The following is a 20,634-nucleotide window of genomic DNA, read 5'->3' on the forward strand; positions in this document are numbered from 1 at the left end:
GCGGACACGCTGTTGGAGATAGGCCTCCCTTATATATTTCAAATTGGGCTGGTTGAAAGCGCCCTGCATCCAGCGTCTTTCGGCGACCTTAATAAGGTAGTTTTTCTTTTTTTAAGGGGACATCTTACGCTGAGATCGTTAATCCGTAGCCGTTATTTAAACCTACGAGTTTCAGCGGCCATCTGTTCAGCGCGCTATACGGCTTGTCCATTGCCACTTAAACTTGCCAATCCGCTAGGCCATGTATTTTCGTTCATCTACGGATTTATTCATTCAGAGACTACATTTCATTGCCGTATGTCTTTAGAAACGCATTTTTTCTTCAGTTTCTCACATAGATATCCTTATCACAATCAGTTTTACTAGTTTACAATTATTTATTAAGAAAGATTGCCTTACGGTCGTACCAAAAAAAAACGAGAATAGTGAAAAATATATTAAAATGATAGTCGATGGTAAATTACTTGTTAAAGAGAACATTTTGATATTATATTGATGTTATAAATTGATTTTTCGCTTATTATAACAAACATTATCTCCTTCAAGCTTTACGCCGTGCAGATTCTCTGTGATGTGAATGTATACTTCATACAACGTTTGAGAAGACAAAATCCAAAAAAACGAACCTTCCTTACATCAAAAGCCGAAACTATAATTAGACGTTCGTAAAGACGTTCACGTTTAATTAAATGCTATAATTGAAATTAAAATTTCGTTACTATTAATGAGAATTTACTTTGTTTTAACCGTCGCTTCAGTGTCTTGAACGTTACGTCTAAAATAAAATTCCGTCACCGGGCGTCGTCAACTGGCGTACGTTTATGTTGCGACGGAGTCGGCCCCGGCTTCCATTCTCATTCCGCGCCAGGCCACTCGTTAGTCGCTCGTCGCTCGAACGGTACGACGCTCACTGTCGGACAAAAATGTGTTACGGGTCGTTAGTGCACTAAGTTTCGAGTGACAGTGTTCTGTTGTTAATACTAGGAATTACCGTTTATTTCTTCGTTGACGAAATACATTAAGAGGATGATGGCTCCTGAGACAGTTGTGACCGTGGACCCCAACAAGCCTTCCCCGCAACAGGCACCTCCGCAGCAGCAGCAAGGTGGACCTCTAGATTGGATCAAAATTAATATAGATTACTTTAAAACGCCACCAGGATTGTTAAAGATCATTCAATTGGTAAGAATTGTTTTAAAAATTATTTAATTTGTTATAGGAGCTTATTAATGTTACTTTAGTATTTAAATTAGATTTTAAATAATTTTAATATTCTCGACAGTAAAATAATAAAAAAATATTGATAGATGAAATAACCAATTTATTGTATATGTTATTGCTCAAATGATATTATAGAACAGTGATGCAACTAGATTCCGGTCTAATATTTAATAATAAATATTATTTCATTCAACAACATTAAAGTCGCTATTATTACTTTAAATGCACATGTTTTAAAGGAGCGTATTGTTAATTTATGCAGTATAAGCACAAGGTGACTATACCACCGTGTACTCTTGTTCCGAGTTATTGAGGTCGTTATGTGCTGTCATTATTGCCGAGAAAGCTTTTCGATGCCATGGAGGTCAGTAGGTAAATGTAGATGTAGAGATGGTTAACAAAAGCTAAGCTATAATCATGGATAATCCAGAGAGCCTTCGTGTATCTTAACTTCCTTGACTTTAAATTCATCATACCATCTAGAATAAGAGTATATTTTGACCATTTTCAAAATACAGCTAAGTTTAAAAATGGCGGTAGCTTCAAGGAAATATCTTTTTTAACTGCAAGAATAGAATAGTTTTGGTGACGTAAGTGCGATGACTAATTTTTTTAAATTAATTATTCTCTATTAAATTTCACTTAAGACATATAATGATAGTAAATTTCGGTTATTACTAAATACTAATATGTATAGGTTAGTTGAGAATGCAACGAAAGCCGTAATCACCATCACACAATCACACTTCATTTAAGTATTAGTACATTAAGTATTTAATCCATTAAAAAGATATTAAAATACCAGCATACAATAACAAATGCTATGTATAGGTAGCAGTTGTTATACTTGGAAGTGGTTGCGAGATTGTGTTGGGTGTTTATGTCGCCCACTAGGCTCATATGCTGATATAATCTTTCGGCAATGACAACATAATTTTATTTATATTTACACCTTTAGATACAGAGTCAGTAACTATCTATTATTTTAAATTATTATCGGTTGATGAAATAAAATTATGTGCATTTAAAGCTCCATTCAAGTTTATTTTGGAAGCTACCGGGAGAACACATGAACAGATTAATTATAAAAAATGCATTTAAAGATAATGCCTAGATTTTTTATTAGAGAAGTAAACATGTCGACCTTCAAGTGCAGTACAAGCTGACAAGTGATTCACTGAAAATTCAAAAAAAGACCCCACGACCTTGGATGTGTTTGACACGAGATAACTCCGAGTAGATTATTCTGATTACACTACTATAGGTATATTTAATCAATAAAGAAAAAAAAACATCGAACATTGTCAAAATATAAAGGTGTAAATGAATTTTATTTTAACAACATGAAATGTATTTTTATTTCGCATTACATCATCACTTGATACTTAATTAGATTAAGTTTTTATTAACATTTCAATTTTTTCCCTGTTAACTCAAAGTTGATTTATGCCTCGTTCAGCGGATACTCTGAGAAGTGATTTGAGTATCATTTTTAAGTTTAGAGAATAAATGTATTATGATTTTGTAATATTTTTGAACTTGAAGAAAGATACGAAATTTAAAGTGTATTAACCTTTAAATATATTATTAATTATTCATGTACAAAGATAACATACGTATTAATTACGCCGTAAATTGTTACGAGTGTTTTTTTCCCGAGCTTATGATTTTAAATGCTTAAAATTATCTCAATTTTACAAGCAATATTATTTGTGACATGTTTTCTGCTAACAGAAAAAAATCGCTAACGTCCTATTCTGCCAGGCAGTATTTCTACCAAATTACATGACTAAGGAATTATAGCATCTTATGACTCAAGATGATGTAGGCAAATGCAACATTTAATTTTTTGAATGAGGTTTTTACTAAATGAACTTGTTAATGTTTATATTTTACTCGTGTTTGTACTCACTTTGTTTTATACGCAATAAAAACCGATCTATACGTCAATAATATTTATTTTTCAAAGTAGATAAATATAGTTATTACAACTATATAAAGCTTTTGTGCAAAGTGCTTAATTAAATGTTTTACTTTAAATTACAGCAGCTAGTGCGCTCTAGAAAGGCACCTTTAAGGAATGTTTAATTCCTAGAAATATTCAAGAAAGCCGTTTACACCAGTCGTGCAAAAAAACTGAGCGTTCTTAGCGTTTATTATATCTGTATTACAAAATGTGTATTGATCGGTGATTCATGAAAGGTCAAACTCGTACGTAAGAATTTACGCTAGTTTTTTAAAGACCAGGGTTTATAAAATTTTTCATGATTCTTAAAGAATGATATTAAATATAAAGAAAAAAAAAATAAAACATCTCATCAACCTTTAAGATGTATGCGAGTAAGAGGTTGAACACGGCAAACTCTGTTTTTCAATATTATTAGTATATGATATTCTAAATACAATTATTTAAAAAGGAAGTTTTAACGAATTCACTGCTTTAAATCTATAACTACCTACACAAGTCACCTACGTAAATATGAGTCAATAATATGTCTTGTTAAGTGGTTAAATACACACGTGTGTAGATATAGTGAAACCATTTATCGGCCTAAATTAAGAGGCACTAAAATACCTTCCATCATTATAATTTAATAATTATACTGCTATTAATATCAGTGAATAAGCAAATATAGGAACGTATTATTTATATGGTTACTGTAGACATGCATAACCAAGGGCGTTGTCTTACGTCACACTTTCAAGGAATCTTGACAATCACGTATAATGTGTACAACATACTATGCCATTATAATGAACATGACATTAGCTCCGTCGATATTTTGAAAAGTCGATATTAAACACCAAATACATTTATATACATTTATATCAAAATGTTGCTGCGAAAACTAAACACTCACGGTCACGGTCAACCTATTATTCGTCTGTCCCAGCTGTCATCGTTGTAGACCCAAAACATTTATCTTCAAATCGTAACGATCTCTCTGGATCGATTTCTCTTATTCCTTGTTACTTCATACTGACCGAGGCATTTTGCATGTACTTTGTAGTCCTGGACGAATTGTGTTCTTTTAAAAGCGACAAGTCCCCTACTTCATATTCTTCGGCCTTCTTACGTTTCATATTAGAATTTTTTTTATTCTCATCTTGTATCCTTTGAATACTCTTCGTCGCTTCTTGTCTCAACTCTTCTCTCCTCTTTTTATAAATTAAAATTTTTCTTCTCTTACCACTCTTGTTATATCAGCGTTGTAATCCCTCATTGTAGTTCCAAGAAGGAGTTCAAATGGTGTCATTCCATCACTTCTCCGGTATATGTTATTGAGGCATCTTTGTACTGCAATAACTCTTCGATACCATTTAGTCGAATCGTCGGCACTCAAATTGCTTAAGATGCTTAATATTGTTTGATGGATCCATTCCACCCTTTCTTCGTGGCTGACCCGTTCTTATGATGTATATGTGATATGTTATATTCTTGGATGCGCGGTACTTAAAAATGTTTGATGTTAATAAAGCATTGCGATTACTTATAATCCTTTCAGGAAACCAGATGTCTGTTGTTAAATCCGTAGCTTATAAAACCTTCTTCACTTGACAGCCTCTTCGTACGGTAAACTCAAGTAAACTCTGTGAAAACATCTACAATTGTCAAAATCTACTAATAATTTTTGTTTATAGAAGATAATGCTCCTTGGAGATCTATGTGATACATAGCAGGCAGTGTGATTCCTTTATCTACCCTTTCTGACTTTTTTTGTGAGAAATTAGTATACACTCCACACAGTTATCTCCAACAGAATTAATTTTTCCTTTCAGATTCTTTATGCTGTATTCTCTATTAATACGTTCTTTCGTTTTAGCTTCACCGAAATGTTTGTGTTTTTTTTCTAATAATTTTGTTCTGATAACTCATTTCTTTTCTAATAATTCTTGTACAAGGTTTTAGTTTAGTCGTCGGTAATCAATACAAAGTCGATAACTGTCAAACTTCTTCTTCGCCAGAACTATTTTTCTTGTGAAATCTGATTTGCTGAGTTGATCAATTCCTTGTGCTAGCCATTCTTTTATCTGTTCATTCAAGACTTCAAGCTCCAGAGGTGGCTAGAAGAGTTTCTTCGGTAAGTATCAACTTAAGTTCAATATTTGAAACCTTTTTAGTGTCTTATGAGGTGTAGCGTTCTACCATAGTTTCAATTTTATGTTCAAGTCTTTCATCGTCATCGCCTTACTCATTTTCTGTGTACGTCCTCGTCAGGTATAATATGTTCGTTGCAGTGATCCCTTCGGATTAAATACTGATCTCAACATCATTTAATATTGGATTATCAAGTATTATGTTGACAGGTATTGCATCGTGAGCCACAACGTAGATAGTAGTATTATTAAACAATCATCTAACTGAATTTTTGCTGTGAAGGAAACTTTGGTATAAACATATTTTCAGCTATTCCCGTGAGACAGAAGTATCGTATCAAGTTTGTTATGTGATCGGTGACCGTTTATCATATTAAATTGGGATACGCTGATTAGATTGACATCACTACCAGTGTCTACTAGGGCTATGCAAGTTACGACATTATTTTTTTTGGATCTTTACCTTTTTCCTTTCATTATGACATTCGTTCCATTTATGTTCAAAATGGTTGCATCAAAAACACTCGATTCCCTTGAACTGCACCACCTTAGGTGATTGATGATCTGTCTCACCACAATTATAGCATCTTTTTTATGTACTGTCTTCTATCATTTAGCCGTAATATGTGTAGGCGGGGGCTTGTGAACTTTTGCGACTTTAGCTGGAGTCTTTCTTTTAATTTCCGTATACAGATCTAGGTTCTTTTGAAATTCTCTAATGTTAGTAGCTCCATACAATATTGACTGATTTAATCCCAGACGAGCCTCCATAATTTTGTGAGATGCTCAATGGGAAAACACTCGAATTTACTTCTAAAACTTTAATTAAAACAGCTTCTTAAAAGCCCTTCTCCTAATCACACAACAACCGCCATCTGTCAAAATTTACAAGACGTCATTAGATTTTTTTAAATGCATCTCTTAAAACTAAACACTCCCACATGTATACCGTTATCATCGTCGTTTATACTTAGCAAGACATAGGCCTCCCCCAAACAATTTATATGCATATACATTTTGTAATTTCCTAGAATAGCTAATTTTGTGGTATAATGCTTTTTGCCCAACATTTGCTTACTTTTTTTTGAATGTAGAGAAAAAGCTAAATTGCAGTAATTGTAAATTTCTAGTTCATTTTTGTGCCCATAACCGAAACGTCAATTATGTAAAAGGTAATGCAAATTTAAAATGATTTTTTGTTTCATGATGAATTTATTACGTGTTTTCAATACGACGGTAAATAAAATATCAATTCATATCCAAATTTATAGTACGAAATATGTTACAGAAATATTTATAAGTTTGAACTTCACCAAATGTTTCTTTTCTTTCTTCATCTGCAAAAATATAAATAAACGTCTTAAATAACACACATGAAAAGAACTGAATGTTTTAGTTATGGTTCTCAGTCATTTTGTTTTATTATATTCTGTTAATGATTTTCTATTTTTTACAGTAAAGATATAGAGATTTATCGCGTAGTTGAACAGGTAGTATCATGAAAATTAAATAAATGTAAATGGGTTCGTATCTTGTTAATAAAATTATCCAAAATGTACTTAAAAAATTCGAAGATTGTTGCAAAATTTTTGCTGCACAATAACGCTGAGATTACAAAATTGTTTTCAGATACGAATATGTTATAGTTACAATGATACGTATTAAAATATTTATTCTTGCTTGATAGGCAAGTGCCGTATCACAAAGGTTTCAAATTGCAGCAGTTCCCATAATTGTTTTCAGTGAGTGTATTTATCTAAGTTACCGGTTGAACAGTTATTGCAGACCGGTGTACGTGCTCATGTAGCGTGTTGCGGCGACGATTGTTTTAGTTCGACTCTAACGAAAGATCAAGATAACAACTGAGGGAGGTACTTGCGCAAATATACGGCTGGAAAAGATTATTTATGGTCAAATAAAAATGAATTATATATTTTTTTTCATCAACATAAAGTTGAGGTTAAGCATTTTATTATAAATAGTATAACATTTTTAATAAAACTCGCAGGATGTAGAATGTGATATTATGATTTTGCAAATTCTGAACACACTTTGTATATTACTCTTAAAGTTACATTGACTCTTAAAGTAATTAAATAAAATGTAACAGACGTCTACATAATATATCCCAAAATAAATTGAATATCTGTCATCTGAAGATAGTGTTTTATTTATTATTAAGAAAAATAATATTTTAAAAGATTAAAATTTCACGGAGCATCAGTTTCACTATGCTTTGTTATTGATGTCATTAATCTTCTTTGCTCGTTATAATCAATTTACTTTCACTTTTAACTTTCCCTCTATCTCTTAAATGTAAGTTTACTTTAATTATCCAAACTTGGTTGACTCGATCAAAACAAGCACAGGTCTTTGCGAAACATCGGCTCAGTTTTATCGTTTTGATTGCATTAAATTATATTTATTTAATTAACATAAAATTTATGTATTCTTAGAAGTAAGTATGTTTAAATATTGATATTTTATAATCCGTAAATATCTTTTGCGATAATACAATTGTTTTTGCTGTTATCAGTACTCTAAACTATTTATAAATAACATTTGTAGCCTAAGTGTATAATATAAAGGAAGTCGTATTAATTCTTACTGCTAGACGTTGCCACTCGAAATATAAAAGTATATCAATTTCTAATAATAAAATATTTTGATACATGAATAATTTGTTTATATGTATCCACATTTAACACTTCTAAGTATTTTGTTTTTACTGAGTAAATTTTATTAAACTACTCATCGGTACTTCGCTACCGTGACTGACGTCACTAATGAGTATTTAAAATTTAACATACGTAGCTTTTATTTGAGAGCGACGCTGGGTGAAAGCTGGTGTTGAAATGAAAGTAGTCGAGGCGAGGAGGCATCGATCCGGCTAAGGTCTCGGTGGCCAACTTGACTCGCCGGACCGCGCTACGCCGGTGTGACAGCCTGTCGTTTCCCCATCATTTCACTTGCTCGATATCCAAACAACATTCTGAGTACATGTTCTGTTCGGTTAATCTGATAATTGTATTAATCGCGATTCACATTTCTATTTCGATTCTAAAATTATCTTTACGTAATGTGATAGTACTATTTTGTGTTCTTATTTCTATTATTTCGAGTTTGTTTGACCTACTCTCTAGATAATATAATAACAGGTTAAAATGTAAGTAACAAGAGTTTCTTTAAGCGATTGACGTTTTTATTTTGAATAGCAAGCACTATTAGCCCAGCGGTAAAGGACTGAGATTTGCGATCGTAGATTGCGGATTCGATTCCGGGGATACAATCTTATATATTTCACACAGCAGCATCCTCTGCGTACCATAACTCCACACTGTGATCGTAAACTTACCTGCCAAGCGTTTCGATTGTGGTATAACCCCCGTAGATATTTTGGGGGAGGCCTATCCCTTGCAGTGGGTGCCTGTGGTCTGAAACGACGACTCGTAGGAAACGTCCTAATGATAATGAAATAGATAATAATGTAAAAGAATATAAGTAACGACTTATATTAAGGGTTAATTATAGAAAATAATTATTTCTTGAATTATTTATTTCTAATTAAATAGTATGGATTTTAGTAAACTATATTCATAATAATCCAATAGGTAAAAATCCATATGTATAATCACTATCAAAATACCTCTTGGTCAATTTCTAAATTATAACTTGGTACAAACATTATTAAGGTTTATTTACAGGGAGATTGGTTAACACTGAAAAAGTATAATTTTATCAATTAAACATGAAGTTATTTAATTGATAATAAAATATTTTTACTGATTGAAAGTACATACTGCGATTTTTATTTTACTTTTTATTATATTTACATAAAGTCATATTTTTTTTTCAGTAATTTATCGAATTAATCGGTATACAATAGTCTTGTACTCAAATTCTACATCACTTAAAATATGTATACATTTAATATAAGTGTGCATGCAGTTAATATCTATAATTTTCTGATAAGCAATGTGCAATGCCTCAGTTTCGTTATTTGCAGGCTGTTGGTGAGTTATTCATACTTCACACAGTTATTACGAAAACAAAACTCGGTGTCGAAATCTTTACGTCGTGTATTGTGTTTCGTATTTGCGACACAATTGGGCAGTTGAGAACACGCGAATAGCCGAGTATGTGTTCATATAAGTATTGTGATAAATGTAAAAACTTTTGACGCAGTAGTGTACACATCAACTCTTTTTCTGATCTACTGTGGATCAAAAATACCTTCATGAATAACTTTATAATATGTTTGTGCAAATACACATATAAATGAAATGGAGAAAAACGCACACACTTACACTATATACGTTTAAGAATTAATGTAAACGTAAATTTCTACTACATATTATGTAATTTTTACAAAATTCTTCCAGTAATACCGATTAAAAACATGATCACTAAAATTGCATACTAAACCGCGAACAACTTCAAAATGTAATTGTTAAACAAGCTTAAATAATTTTAAATATAAAGAGTAGTATTAAAAGTAAGAGTATTATGAGCTAAAACATATGACATAAATTTAAACAATGCACATAAAGAAGTCCTTAAATTTGTGACAAAAATAACGCCTAAATGAAATACAGACATAATTTTTCTTAACACAATATCTATAACTTTACTGTATAAATATCACAGGATCTATAGCACACTCATCCAAGGTTATTTATTAGCGAGGAGGCAATGAAAAGAATCTCTTACGTTTGTCTGGCATTTAGCGCCACTGCTGCCACTATATGTATTTGGTATAGAATAAAGTAGTTTTTTAAATAAACGTATGTGACGTTACGTTTGATGAAATTTTAATCGACTATTAATTTTTATTTTTTTTTAAATTAAAGACAAAATCTTTAAGGCCAGTCGCTTGATTCATTTAGTGTCAACACTTAACTATAAATACTGTTTATTTTTTTAAGTTAAGAAGTTAATCATTATATGTTCAATACTGTTATATTAAATCTATGGCGGGAAATAAATTTAAGTTAAATGTTTATAAATTACGAATGAATTTGAAAGATGTGTAGTTATTAAAAGACATCTTAGGAAATTATTTGTGCGGTAGCTAATAATTCTGTTGACGCAATTAAATGCAAAATCAGCAATTTATTATTCTTGAAAACAGATATTAGTAAGACTATGTCATGCCTTTTTATTCGCGTTTATTACCGTTCAAATTTACTCGCCGCTTCAAAAACAGTCGGTTATTTTGGGATGACGCTCCTCTCTTGTTCTCCGATTTGCTAGTTTCGTGACGCTTGATCGAGAAAACAGGTCACAAGAATAATAAAAGCGAATAATAAGACCTCGCACTTATAACAAACATTATATAAAAATGATCGATGTATTGTGAAAAGGAAATCGACATAATAAGTAAAACATATCAACAAGTCACACACAACTCAAACTTTTTTAGGTTATATTCATTTTATTCCAACGTGAAATCTAGAAAGTTAATATTCTTTCAACTTTTTTCTTTGACGTATGTCGTAAGTTAATTAGATGAAGCATAGGAACTCGAACGTCCTGGACCGCGTCATTGGCAAGATTCGAGGGCGACCTCTGATCCTTGACTTGCAACACCACTCAAACAGGCTTCATTGAGCTACTTATCTTATTAAAAGTGGAGTTAATTCTCTGTGTTAATGACACTTAACTACACGACATTAATTTTCATCTGCGTATAACTTATAGTTTTAAATGAAACTAAATATGTGAGATGTGTAGCAAAAATGTAGTGCATGTAGTAAAAGAGACTTACCAATATTAGGAAAGTATTTTTCACACGACTGCGTTCTTTTATGAAATAAAAAAACTATTTCATGTAATCGGTTTACACAATACAATCTTTTGAAGTTGTAAATATTTCCTAAGCTTACACCATCTCAACTTATATCGAGAACAAAAAAGAAAGTGTTTCAAATTTCGATACCGAATGCGAGAAAAATACTTTTTTTTACTCACTATAAAAATGTTTGGCTTGGTTTGAAATGGATTGTAAGTAAAATTATCGAGATCTTTAAGTTTTAAATAGCAGTGTTATATTTTACGAAATTATAATTGTGCTGTTGGATAAAGAAAACACTATTTCCTTCATACGAATTTTACATTCATTGAAATGCATAAATACAGAGTTAGTGGCAATAAAAATGTATTCATTTTCATAAACAATGAACGGTTTTTACTCTCCAAAATATCCGTTGTAGACTCAACAGAGTGAAGCGTGACTTTCTTTCTGCGCATTATGAAAAACCGGTAAATGGACTTATGTATATGTACGTAATAGTCATGGGCGAGTGAAACTAGGCGCAGCTTACGTTGGTTTCACGCTGGGTAACCACCCAACATTATGGTTTTAGATGGTCTGTTTTTAAATTTTTTAATAGTTTCTTTTAATATTTAGAACTCTATACACAATAACATGATAATATGGACAACGCAAACCTATGAAGTTATAGCTATTGATTTTAACTTGATCGATAGAGAATTAATAATAAAGCAATAAAACATGTTTCAATGTCATCGGTTCTTTTATGTTGCGAAGGTTGAGGTGAAAAATATTAGCGATGGCTAGTTATAAAGACGTAACGAAGGATTTGTACTATTTTCATTTACTACTTATTTTGACATGTTAATATTCATACTAAATATTAACATAACAAAATAAGTAGTATGATATATAGTATCGAGGGGTAAATGTTTTTAATACCTTATAATTTCACGGGACAAACAAGATGTTTTACTTTTAAGTTTGTCTCAAAGTATGTTTTATTGATAACATAAAAGTAAACACAGTCGTTGTTATAATAAACTAAAGATATTTATTATTACACATTTATAAAGAGATAATGTTAAAATAATATGCTCTCTTTTATTCAAATTTGTTTCGACATATGAAAAAATACTGGCAAAACAGATTAGTTTCAGGGAAAGATTTACAGCGTACAGACTGGGAAAACAGTTGTGGTAAAATTAATCTAGTTAATAGACGCGTAGAACAAATGAAAATAAAAAATATATAAGAACGTCATCAATTACGTGTCCGACACGTTTAGTTTTTAAAGACGATGTTGCAATAAATTGTGATTATTAATAAATGACTAAGACAGATGTTGCTGTGCCTATCATTCTGTTTGACTAGTTTATATTTTCGGTATATACAAATTCATTCAGTGTATTAGAGTTAATGAGTTTTTGGTTTTGGTATTCCTAATACTGCTATGTTTAACCCTGAGATAATAATACTGCAATAATTGAAAATGATACCTACATATTTTTCATAGAGGACATAGGCTTCCTCGTTGACATCTTGCCGCATAAATGATAATTCCACAGAAGGGTTTCGTTCTTTCCTTATTGTTTTTACGCGCTTACTATAGTTATGCATCTGTTTATTGTACACCAGTAATTCCCAACCTTAACGGTGCCATGCCCCACTAAAAATCTTATGTCAAGTACATAAATTTTAATATTAATATTATTTAATTAAAAAACTTAAATGACAGGTTTAAGGAGGAACTCGCTAGAAACTTGTTAAGGAAACAGCATATTTAACATAAAATTCCAAACAGGTAAAGATAACCTGAAATACAAAACCTAAATAATTGTAATAAAGATTTTTCTATAATAATTTATTACCTTATTTAATTATTTATTGCAATATTTAACAATTTGCTTTTGCAAAACTTTTAAACCCCGGAACGATAGTGTTAAACTCGAGTCGAAACCATTTTCGAATTGACCCCCTTAATAATACCGCACATTGGAAAACACTGGTATAGACCATTCTAGGTTATGTATTTTTATGTTTACTTAAATATTTTCAGATTGTTTCACTTGATTAACACATGACGTACTAATTTCTGAAATGCAACATTCGTTATACAGAGTTTATCAACAACATTTTTGGCTAAATTTATGATCCCTTTAGAATTTACTTTCCTTTGGAATTCATAGCAGTGTACACGTATACTTACGTACGTACTTCATAAGAACGCGTTGGCTACGCCATATTAAATGTACTTGGTTACTGGCCTTACACTTTCATCATATGTGAAAGTATAAATATTTTCTTTAAATGCATGTACTAATGCACTCCTTATTAATATGTACGCTTTACGATAAAATAAAATACGCCAATGGAATATATTAAACTTTCACCAAACTTTCTGTTAAAATTTAGGCATTTGAAAATCACAAAAATTTACTATCTTTCTACTGCATATTAAAGTTATTGTATATTGAATATATTGGTTAACTGAGTCAATAAAAATAGATTAGATCATTATATTCATTTGCATTTAGTTTGAAATATGAATATATATGGAATTTACGAGTTGCCAAGAAATTTAGAACATATTGTTACAAACTTATTTCAAATATTTCTTTATTAATGCTGGTAATTACGAAACATCTTGTCCAATGTCCCTCGGTACCTTAAAATAGTCTGTGTATTACTAGTGATGAATTTCGGCATGGTTTTTTGCTATAAGCCTCATTGATTGAGAGGACTGTATAAGTCGGCAGTTGGAAATTAATGAGGGAGATTTTTGTGCAAGAATGGACATGCATACTGAAAGACGTTGAGGACTAATAATAGACAGAATTACTTAATTCGTAATTAATGTTATTTGTTATTGTTATCGTCTGTGTTTTGTGGTGCGCGATTTTAAAGAATGAATAAGATTGAATGAAACTTTGAATTAAGTTTTTGAAGTGAGAATAAGACGTTATACGTCGTATTTACCTGCACGAACTAGCGCCGATCGTATGACAAGCAAACGGATTAGCCTCTATTGTTAAAACAATTACTTTACTCAAGGCCACGTGAACGCAAGCAAGTCACAGCTATGCAGAATGTACGCTCAGTAGGTTGTATATATTTATGTATGTACTCAAGAAGTTGTTAACATAGTTGTTAGTGATAATTACTCAATTTAATTAGATTTTTTAATTTCTTTGTCGAGTTTAGGCCTTTTTACTCTGTGATCATACTTGGTTGTTTATAGTTATCCATAACATGTAATATTTTTGAGAATATTTTCATAAAAAAAGGAAAGAAAAAACTGAGATACAAATTAATTTCGTTGAAATTATATTATAAGTAATCAAATAGTTTGTGTCAGTGTAAACATCAAGCCTGCACAACGTTATGATGTTACGTCAAATTAACATCTGCCGTGTGCAAAAGTGCGACTGATTTATTATTCGATCTCAGCTGTACATCAGTAATTTTATAATTTTCTGATGCACTTCTTTAGCTACCAAAATCTAGTGTATCGTGTAGAAGAAATAAGTGTATAGAATCAAATAGTTATCGTTCTAGTATTCTAAAGTCATTTATTATTTAATAGTTAATATTAAATGTCTAAATAATAATGCTTTGACGACAATCAATGATCAGGACAACTTGGTTTAAATATTCGACATATGTGTCTGCGGGACACATGTCGCCTGCTATCGAATCGGAAATCCGGCAACTTTACGTTATTTAGAGCGCGACTTTTTCATGTAAAAGCGTGGACGGTCTGTGGACTCATTGATAAAGGTTTCGTTATGCTGGCCGCGTCCCATACGTTTGCACGGCGGTGCACGGGCGTCGGTCGTGCGACCACGCACTTTCACCGATTGTGCGCGTCTCTCGTGACATATATTTTTGACCCCGATGCTTATGTGTTAGGTATCTACTAATACATTCACCGTTGCAGTAATAAGCGATCTCCTCTCTGCGTTTTATTTGTTTGTTTTGTGTATGTCATTTACAAAACCAATATAAAAATATTATATAATTAAATTTTAAGTTTATATAACAGAAGTCTACGTAGAGAGTTTAGTAAGAATAAGTGTGTTGTTAAATGTATCCATTTTACATTTTATTCAATTCCATATTTCAAAAAATTCCGGCAAGTTTATAGAATAACGTTCACTATCATCCTCATATACGCAGTAAGATGTCCATAGTTGGACACAGTTTACATATATTTACAAAAGGTCCGGTAGGAAACGGTGTGCATCCAGCGAATATAGTTACATATATGTAATAGAGGAAATTGAGTATTGATTCCATATTCTGCAATAGTGAAGAATTGCCTGTTGTAGGTTGGAATTTCTTCAAATAACACCTGCCTATTGGTATTGCGACAGCTAGGTCGTTCCGGCTGTGCCGTTGGCGATATGAAAACCGGTTCGCTCGTGGCGAGCGGTGGCCCGGGAGGGGAGCTTCGGTTCCACGACTCTAGAGCGTCGTTTACCTAGCTCCGTTAGATATTTTAAACAGTAAAATAATATGAACATCAAAGTATAACAACTAATTTTTATTTTTTCAATAAATGTTATTTTGTAATAAAGGCAAAAATGACATAACAATTTTTTGTTAACATTCGAAATGCAAATATAAAACAATGCAACCAAGAAATCATTTTTATTTAATCGACTCCTTACCTTCTCAGCGTGAAACAGCAAAAAACCACTATTATATTAAAATCTTTAGGATCGTGTCTGTCTCCTTACATTCCGTACATCTTTGGTGTGTTGATTCTACTACATAGTCTTTATCTTTTTGTGGACAATATAATATTATTTTTATATATCCAGTTACACTGCGGACTTCTTGTAGATATACGTAATACAAACACCGTTGCTCCATTAGTACCGGGATATACCGCTAGATTACACCAACTGTCGCTCTTAAGCACATTGAAGGAAATCGTTACTTCTCGGAACTGTATGTATTTATTACTAACAAACGGTGGTTTACGATATTTTCTCTGCAGTCAATTGATGTTACACATGATTTTATGTATTGTGCTATAAATGTGTGTTTATCAATTTTCTGGAGTAAAACTTATATATTTGAATTAATACGAGGGTACAAGGTGATGCGTAATAGGTGTCAAAGCTTTAAAAGAATGAATGTATGGCTCATTTGCTGCCAATCAATGTATCGTACACCCTGTTCAAAAATCAATGGTTTCAGAAGTAACAAATAAAATAACATAGTGACAATACAGTAAGAAAAAACGTATTTATTTATTATCAGTTTCTGCAGATTATATTGGCAGAAGTCATTGGTCAGACGTATTCCAATAGCAAAATAAAGAATTTTAAAATATTTCAGACTTTACACAGAATTATTTGAAATAGATGTAAAAGCTTTGGCTGATAAATATGCTGTACATTCGCTGCTTTAAAGTTATTACACTTATAGCCAATCACCGTGTAATCCGTAATTATGTACGAACTTACTAAGTTCGAATCGATACAGCACGCTAAAAGGGGATTAGTTAAAAAAACAAATAACTTTAAAAATAATTTCAAAACTTACTTTAACGACTCGACGTCAGATTAATGCCTCCCGCATTGAAGTTTTTCAACTTAAAATATACTATTAAAATTACAAGTCTCAGCAGATGACGATTTAATTAGTGTAAAACACATATGATCATGTACTGAAGGATTTTTTGTAATTGTTGTTAATATGATGTCACTTGTCATCAAATAAGCGTCCAGACATTTCTTCGTTGCTTTACGTCTTAATTTTTATTTATTATCCTAATGAGTAAAATTTCTGCTTAGAGTAGTAAAAAAATATTTGTAATAAAAATAATTTATTTATTAAATACGTCAGAAAAGAAATACATAATAACTAAGAATAAAATGCAATAGAAGTCTTATCACTAAAGTAAACAGAAAATAAATATTATTGAATCATTGGATATTTATTTCGCAAATGTTTCTTCTCTAAATGTTTTGATGTTTATAAAAGACGTTTTCTATTTCAGATCATAGGCATCTTGTGTATGGCATTGGGCTCCCCGTGGGCGTCCGCTTGGTTCGTGTTCGTTGCGGTCACGTCTTTCATCACCACACTCATGTGGAGTTTCGTTTACTTGCTAAGCATCAGAGAAGCATTGAAACTTCCAATCAATTGGGTTTTGTCTGTAAGTATTTATAGATTTTCTTTAAATATTTTTTTATTAATCTATGGCGATTAACATCATAAGTTTTAGTTTTGGTGAAAATGTTAATACGTTTTTACAAATTATTTAACATTTAGAACCTGGTAGTGGTATATGGAGTAAATTAGGAATAGTACTACGTATAAATACTTATTTAAATGTACATTACATAAATGTCTTTACTTTTCGAAGGCGCCTATTTGGAGAAATAAATTTTTGTTCTATTGTTGTTTACTTTCGTAAAGAAGTGTAATAGACTAGATATGTCACAATTCACAGTAACAAATTGCCTAAAATATCTTATAAGGATTAAAAAACTTTAAAGATTCCGATTTCAAAAATCAATATAATGATCTAAGATGTTGATTGTTAAATGGTTCTATTGATTATTTATTTTGTGATAGTATACTTCACAAGTTGCATCTCCAAACTTATTAGTTTACTTACCGAGGAGTTTCGAAATATAATTAGAATAACAACATTCACTTGCCATAAACTTACATTTAGTAGTAATAAAATTACACGTCAATGGTAATTAACACATATGTTCTAGATGTAATCCCATGAGAGTAAGGACAATGTTAATAAAACGGAATATCTCTGTAGTAACGACACGAGGAGTGGCGACCAATTTAATTAAACTATATTTTGGGTTAGTCACGTAACAAAACAATGACTATGACATCATTTTCTTCAATATATATATATGATGTAATCAATATGAAGGTTTAATTTTTTTATTCCAGGAATTGATTAGCACGAGCTTGGAGACATTCTTCTATCTCATTGCTTTTATAGTCATGTTTACGACCGTGACTGGTCATTACGCGAGTAATGTTGCTGCTGCAGTAAGTACATTCAATTAAATATTTTTTTTGGTAACATTTGTTCAATTATTGATTATAAAGTGAAAGTTTTAGCTCCTAACTCTAAAGTGACCATAGCCCAACTAAGAGAAGTAGTAACTTTTGAACTAGTGTTTACATAATTACTATTTTCTGATACTAAACTTTGTTCATGAGTTATTATCAGAGCTAATTTGAGGCCGTTATATGAGAAAATTTTATTATGTAGTATAAAGTATTTCAAAATTTCACTATATAATTCTGTCTGTTTTTAAGAGTTTACAATACTCTTTGCTAACATTTCGAACTTGTTGTTAATTAATGTAACAATTTCCAAAAACTACCTTATTCTGGTGAAATATTAATGATATATGAATAGTCTAAAATGCTTGTCTGGTAGTAAATAATTTTCAAAATATCATGAACAGTTTGTGGATGCATAAAAACAATCAAAATGGATGACGAAAATCTCATTAGTAATGTACTTAAAAAATTGAGTCCGATAAAATTAAATATTTCAAAAATTTACTGGATTTTAGTTTTTTCATGACTTGTTTGGAATGTGAATAAATACATTACTGAATGAATAGTAACCAATGTTATATAAATAACACTATCTGTTTTGTACAGGTGTTTGGTATCTTCAACACCATCGCGTATGCCGGCAGTTCGTACCTGTTGTTCAAAGAGCACAAAGCAAGCGTGGCGGCAACATCGTGAAAGCTACACAAGCCTACACAAAAACTACTTCGAACAATGTTTTGTTGTATTTTTTAATATATTTTCACTAAAAACTCAAACAGCCTCTCCTTGTGGAGGTAATAGCTACAAGGGATTATTAATCCATGTATTCCATTTATATGTATTTTCACATTGTATTCACCAATATTAAAATTTAAAGGCACATTTGCATAAGTATAAAGAGCGCAACTTTTAGTTTATTAATAAGGCCATAGATTTTGTACCTTCTTGTGTTTAGAAAATAGAGAGTTTATTTTACGGTTCATATTTTATAATTTATTGTTTATTAATGTGTTAATTACGAATGTGTCGACATTATGTTTTTTTCAGTAAAACATAGCTCTGACTTTTTATCTAAAATTCAGAAATCGGAAGCTCTATGTAAGGATAGATAATTTTTGACATATTTAACAATTTGCACATTTTTATATTCATAATGTTTGACACTATGTTATGAGGTTGTTATAATATTTAATATATTCTCTTAGGATAACTAGTCTTGATAAGGTTTCACAAAAATAATATATTGAATATTCTTTTTATTTAATTACTTAACGGAAAAAATGTTATATTTCTATATGCATACTTGTATAACAAAAATAATTTTTTTTTTATTCCTATTGAAGAAGGAATAATAATCGGGGAGTAATTTATTGCAATTGTTATATGTAAAATGTATCATAAGCTTAGACCTGGTTACGGTGCATACCTTTCAATTATTTCTGCATCAACACAATCCAAATAGAGCTAGGAGAAATGCGATCTTAAATGTTCTTATACTTTTTTTCATTTATGTACGTCAACTGATACCTAAGCTACAAGGATATTAAACGTTTTATTGTTAATTTAACTAATTTGTAAAAAGTGAATAAAATATACTATAACATTTTTTTTAGTTTTTCTTTAGATTATGAATATTAAAAGAATTAATTGGTATAAAAATATCCTCTTACTAAAAATGTAGTTTAATTATAAATTTTAATTTTTAACAATTACATAGTCGCTCCTTAAATACTTTCACATAGATTGGAGCACGTCCCATGTGGATGTCTATTTTGGTCACCGTTTCTCTCTTCTTCAGGCATGCTTTCCAAATTTTTATTAGATCTAGCACACATTTCAGGCTCCAAAACCTTCCATATCCAAAGGACTATGGTCTGGACGTATCAGTCTGATGAATTCAATATTTTGACATTCAATTTAAGCCTGGGCAGTCTTAGCACTCTCGAAAGTGGGCGCGGGACTGGTCTTTCACAATTCCTTCCTAAACCTTGTCTAGATAACATTTTTTCAATGGTTTTACTCCTTTTATTACAGATTTTGGCGTACCGCTTCAGTAACTCTTTCGTTCTTTTAACACTTATTATCTTCAATTGCGCGATGAGGAGTTGATCAGTTTTTTTCTGTAAGCCCGTAGTTTCGAGGACCTCCTCATTAAGTATCTTTTATGACGGTTTTCCTACTCAAACCCATCTGAAGAGTCACCGATTTCTGCTTGCGGACAGGGTTTCTTAGCATTTGCGCTTTGATAACTGCTGGTGTCCTAAAAGACACGATCTTTTCCTGTCAGACCTCTTCGTACCTTTCAATAGATAGATTAATCTTTGTGTGATAAGAAAGGGCCAATATTTAGCCACTTCCGCACATGTGTGGAAGTGGCTAAATATTGACCCTTTCTTATTTAGGATGGACTTCCGCAATGTAACGCCTGATTCCATTAAATCTTTGTGTGATGTTTAATTTTTGTGCAAGTCGTAAATCGTATT

General features: G+C 31.4%; 1 protein-coding gene across 1 annotated transcript; it reads left to right on the plus strand.

Moving 5' to 3' along the window:
• Positions 1-836: 836 nt before the first annotated feature.
• LOC137930239 (CKLF-like MARVEL transmembrane domain-containing protein 4) lies at positions 837-19,757 on the plus strand. Its single transcript, XM_068773440.1, has 4 exons — positions 837-1,182; positions 17,106-17,264; positions 18,029-18,130; positions 18,758-19,757. The coding sequence occupies exons 1-4, from the start codon at positions 1,027-1,029 to the stop codon at positions 18,845-18,847; spliced, it is 507 nt and encodes a 168-aa protein (XP_068629541.1). The 5' UTR covers positions 837-1,026; the 3' UTR covers positions 18,848-19,757.
• Positions 19,758-20,634: the final 877 nt, after the last annotated feature.

Source organism: Battus philenor, unplaced genomic scaffold, assembly GCF_028537555.1.
Source record: "Battus philenor isolate CCGP_79_NKW_IND1 unplaced genomic scaffold, ilBatPhil1.0.hap1 SCAF_6, whole genome shotgun sequence".
Taxonomy (NCBI): Eukaryota; Metazoa; Arthropoda; class Insecta; order Lepidoptera; family Papilionidae; genus Battus; species Battus philenor.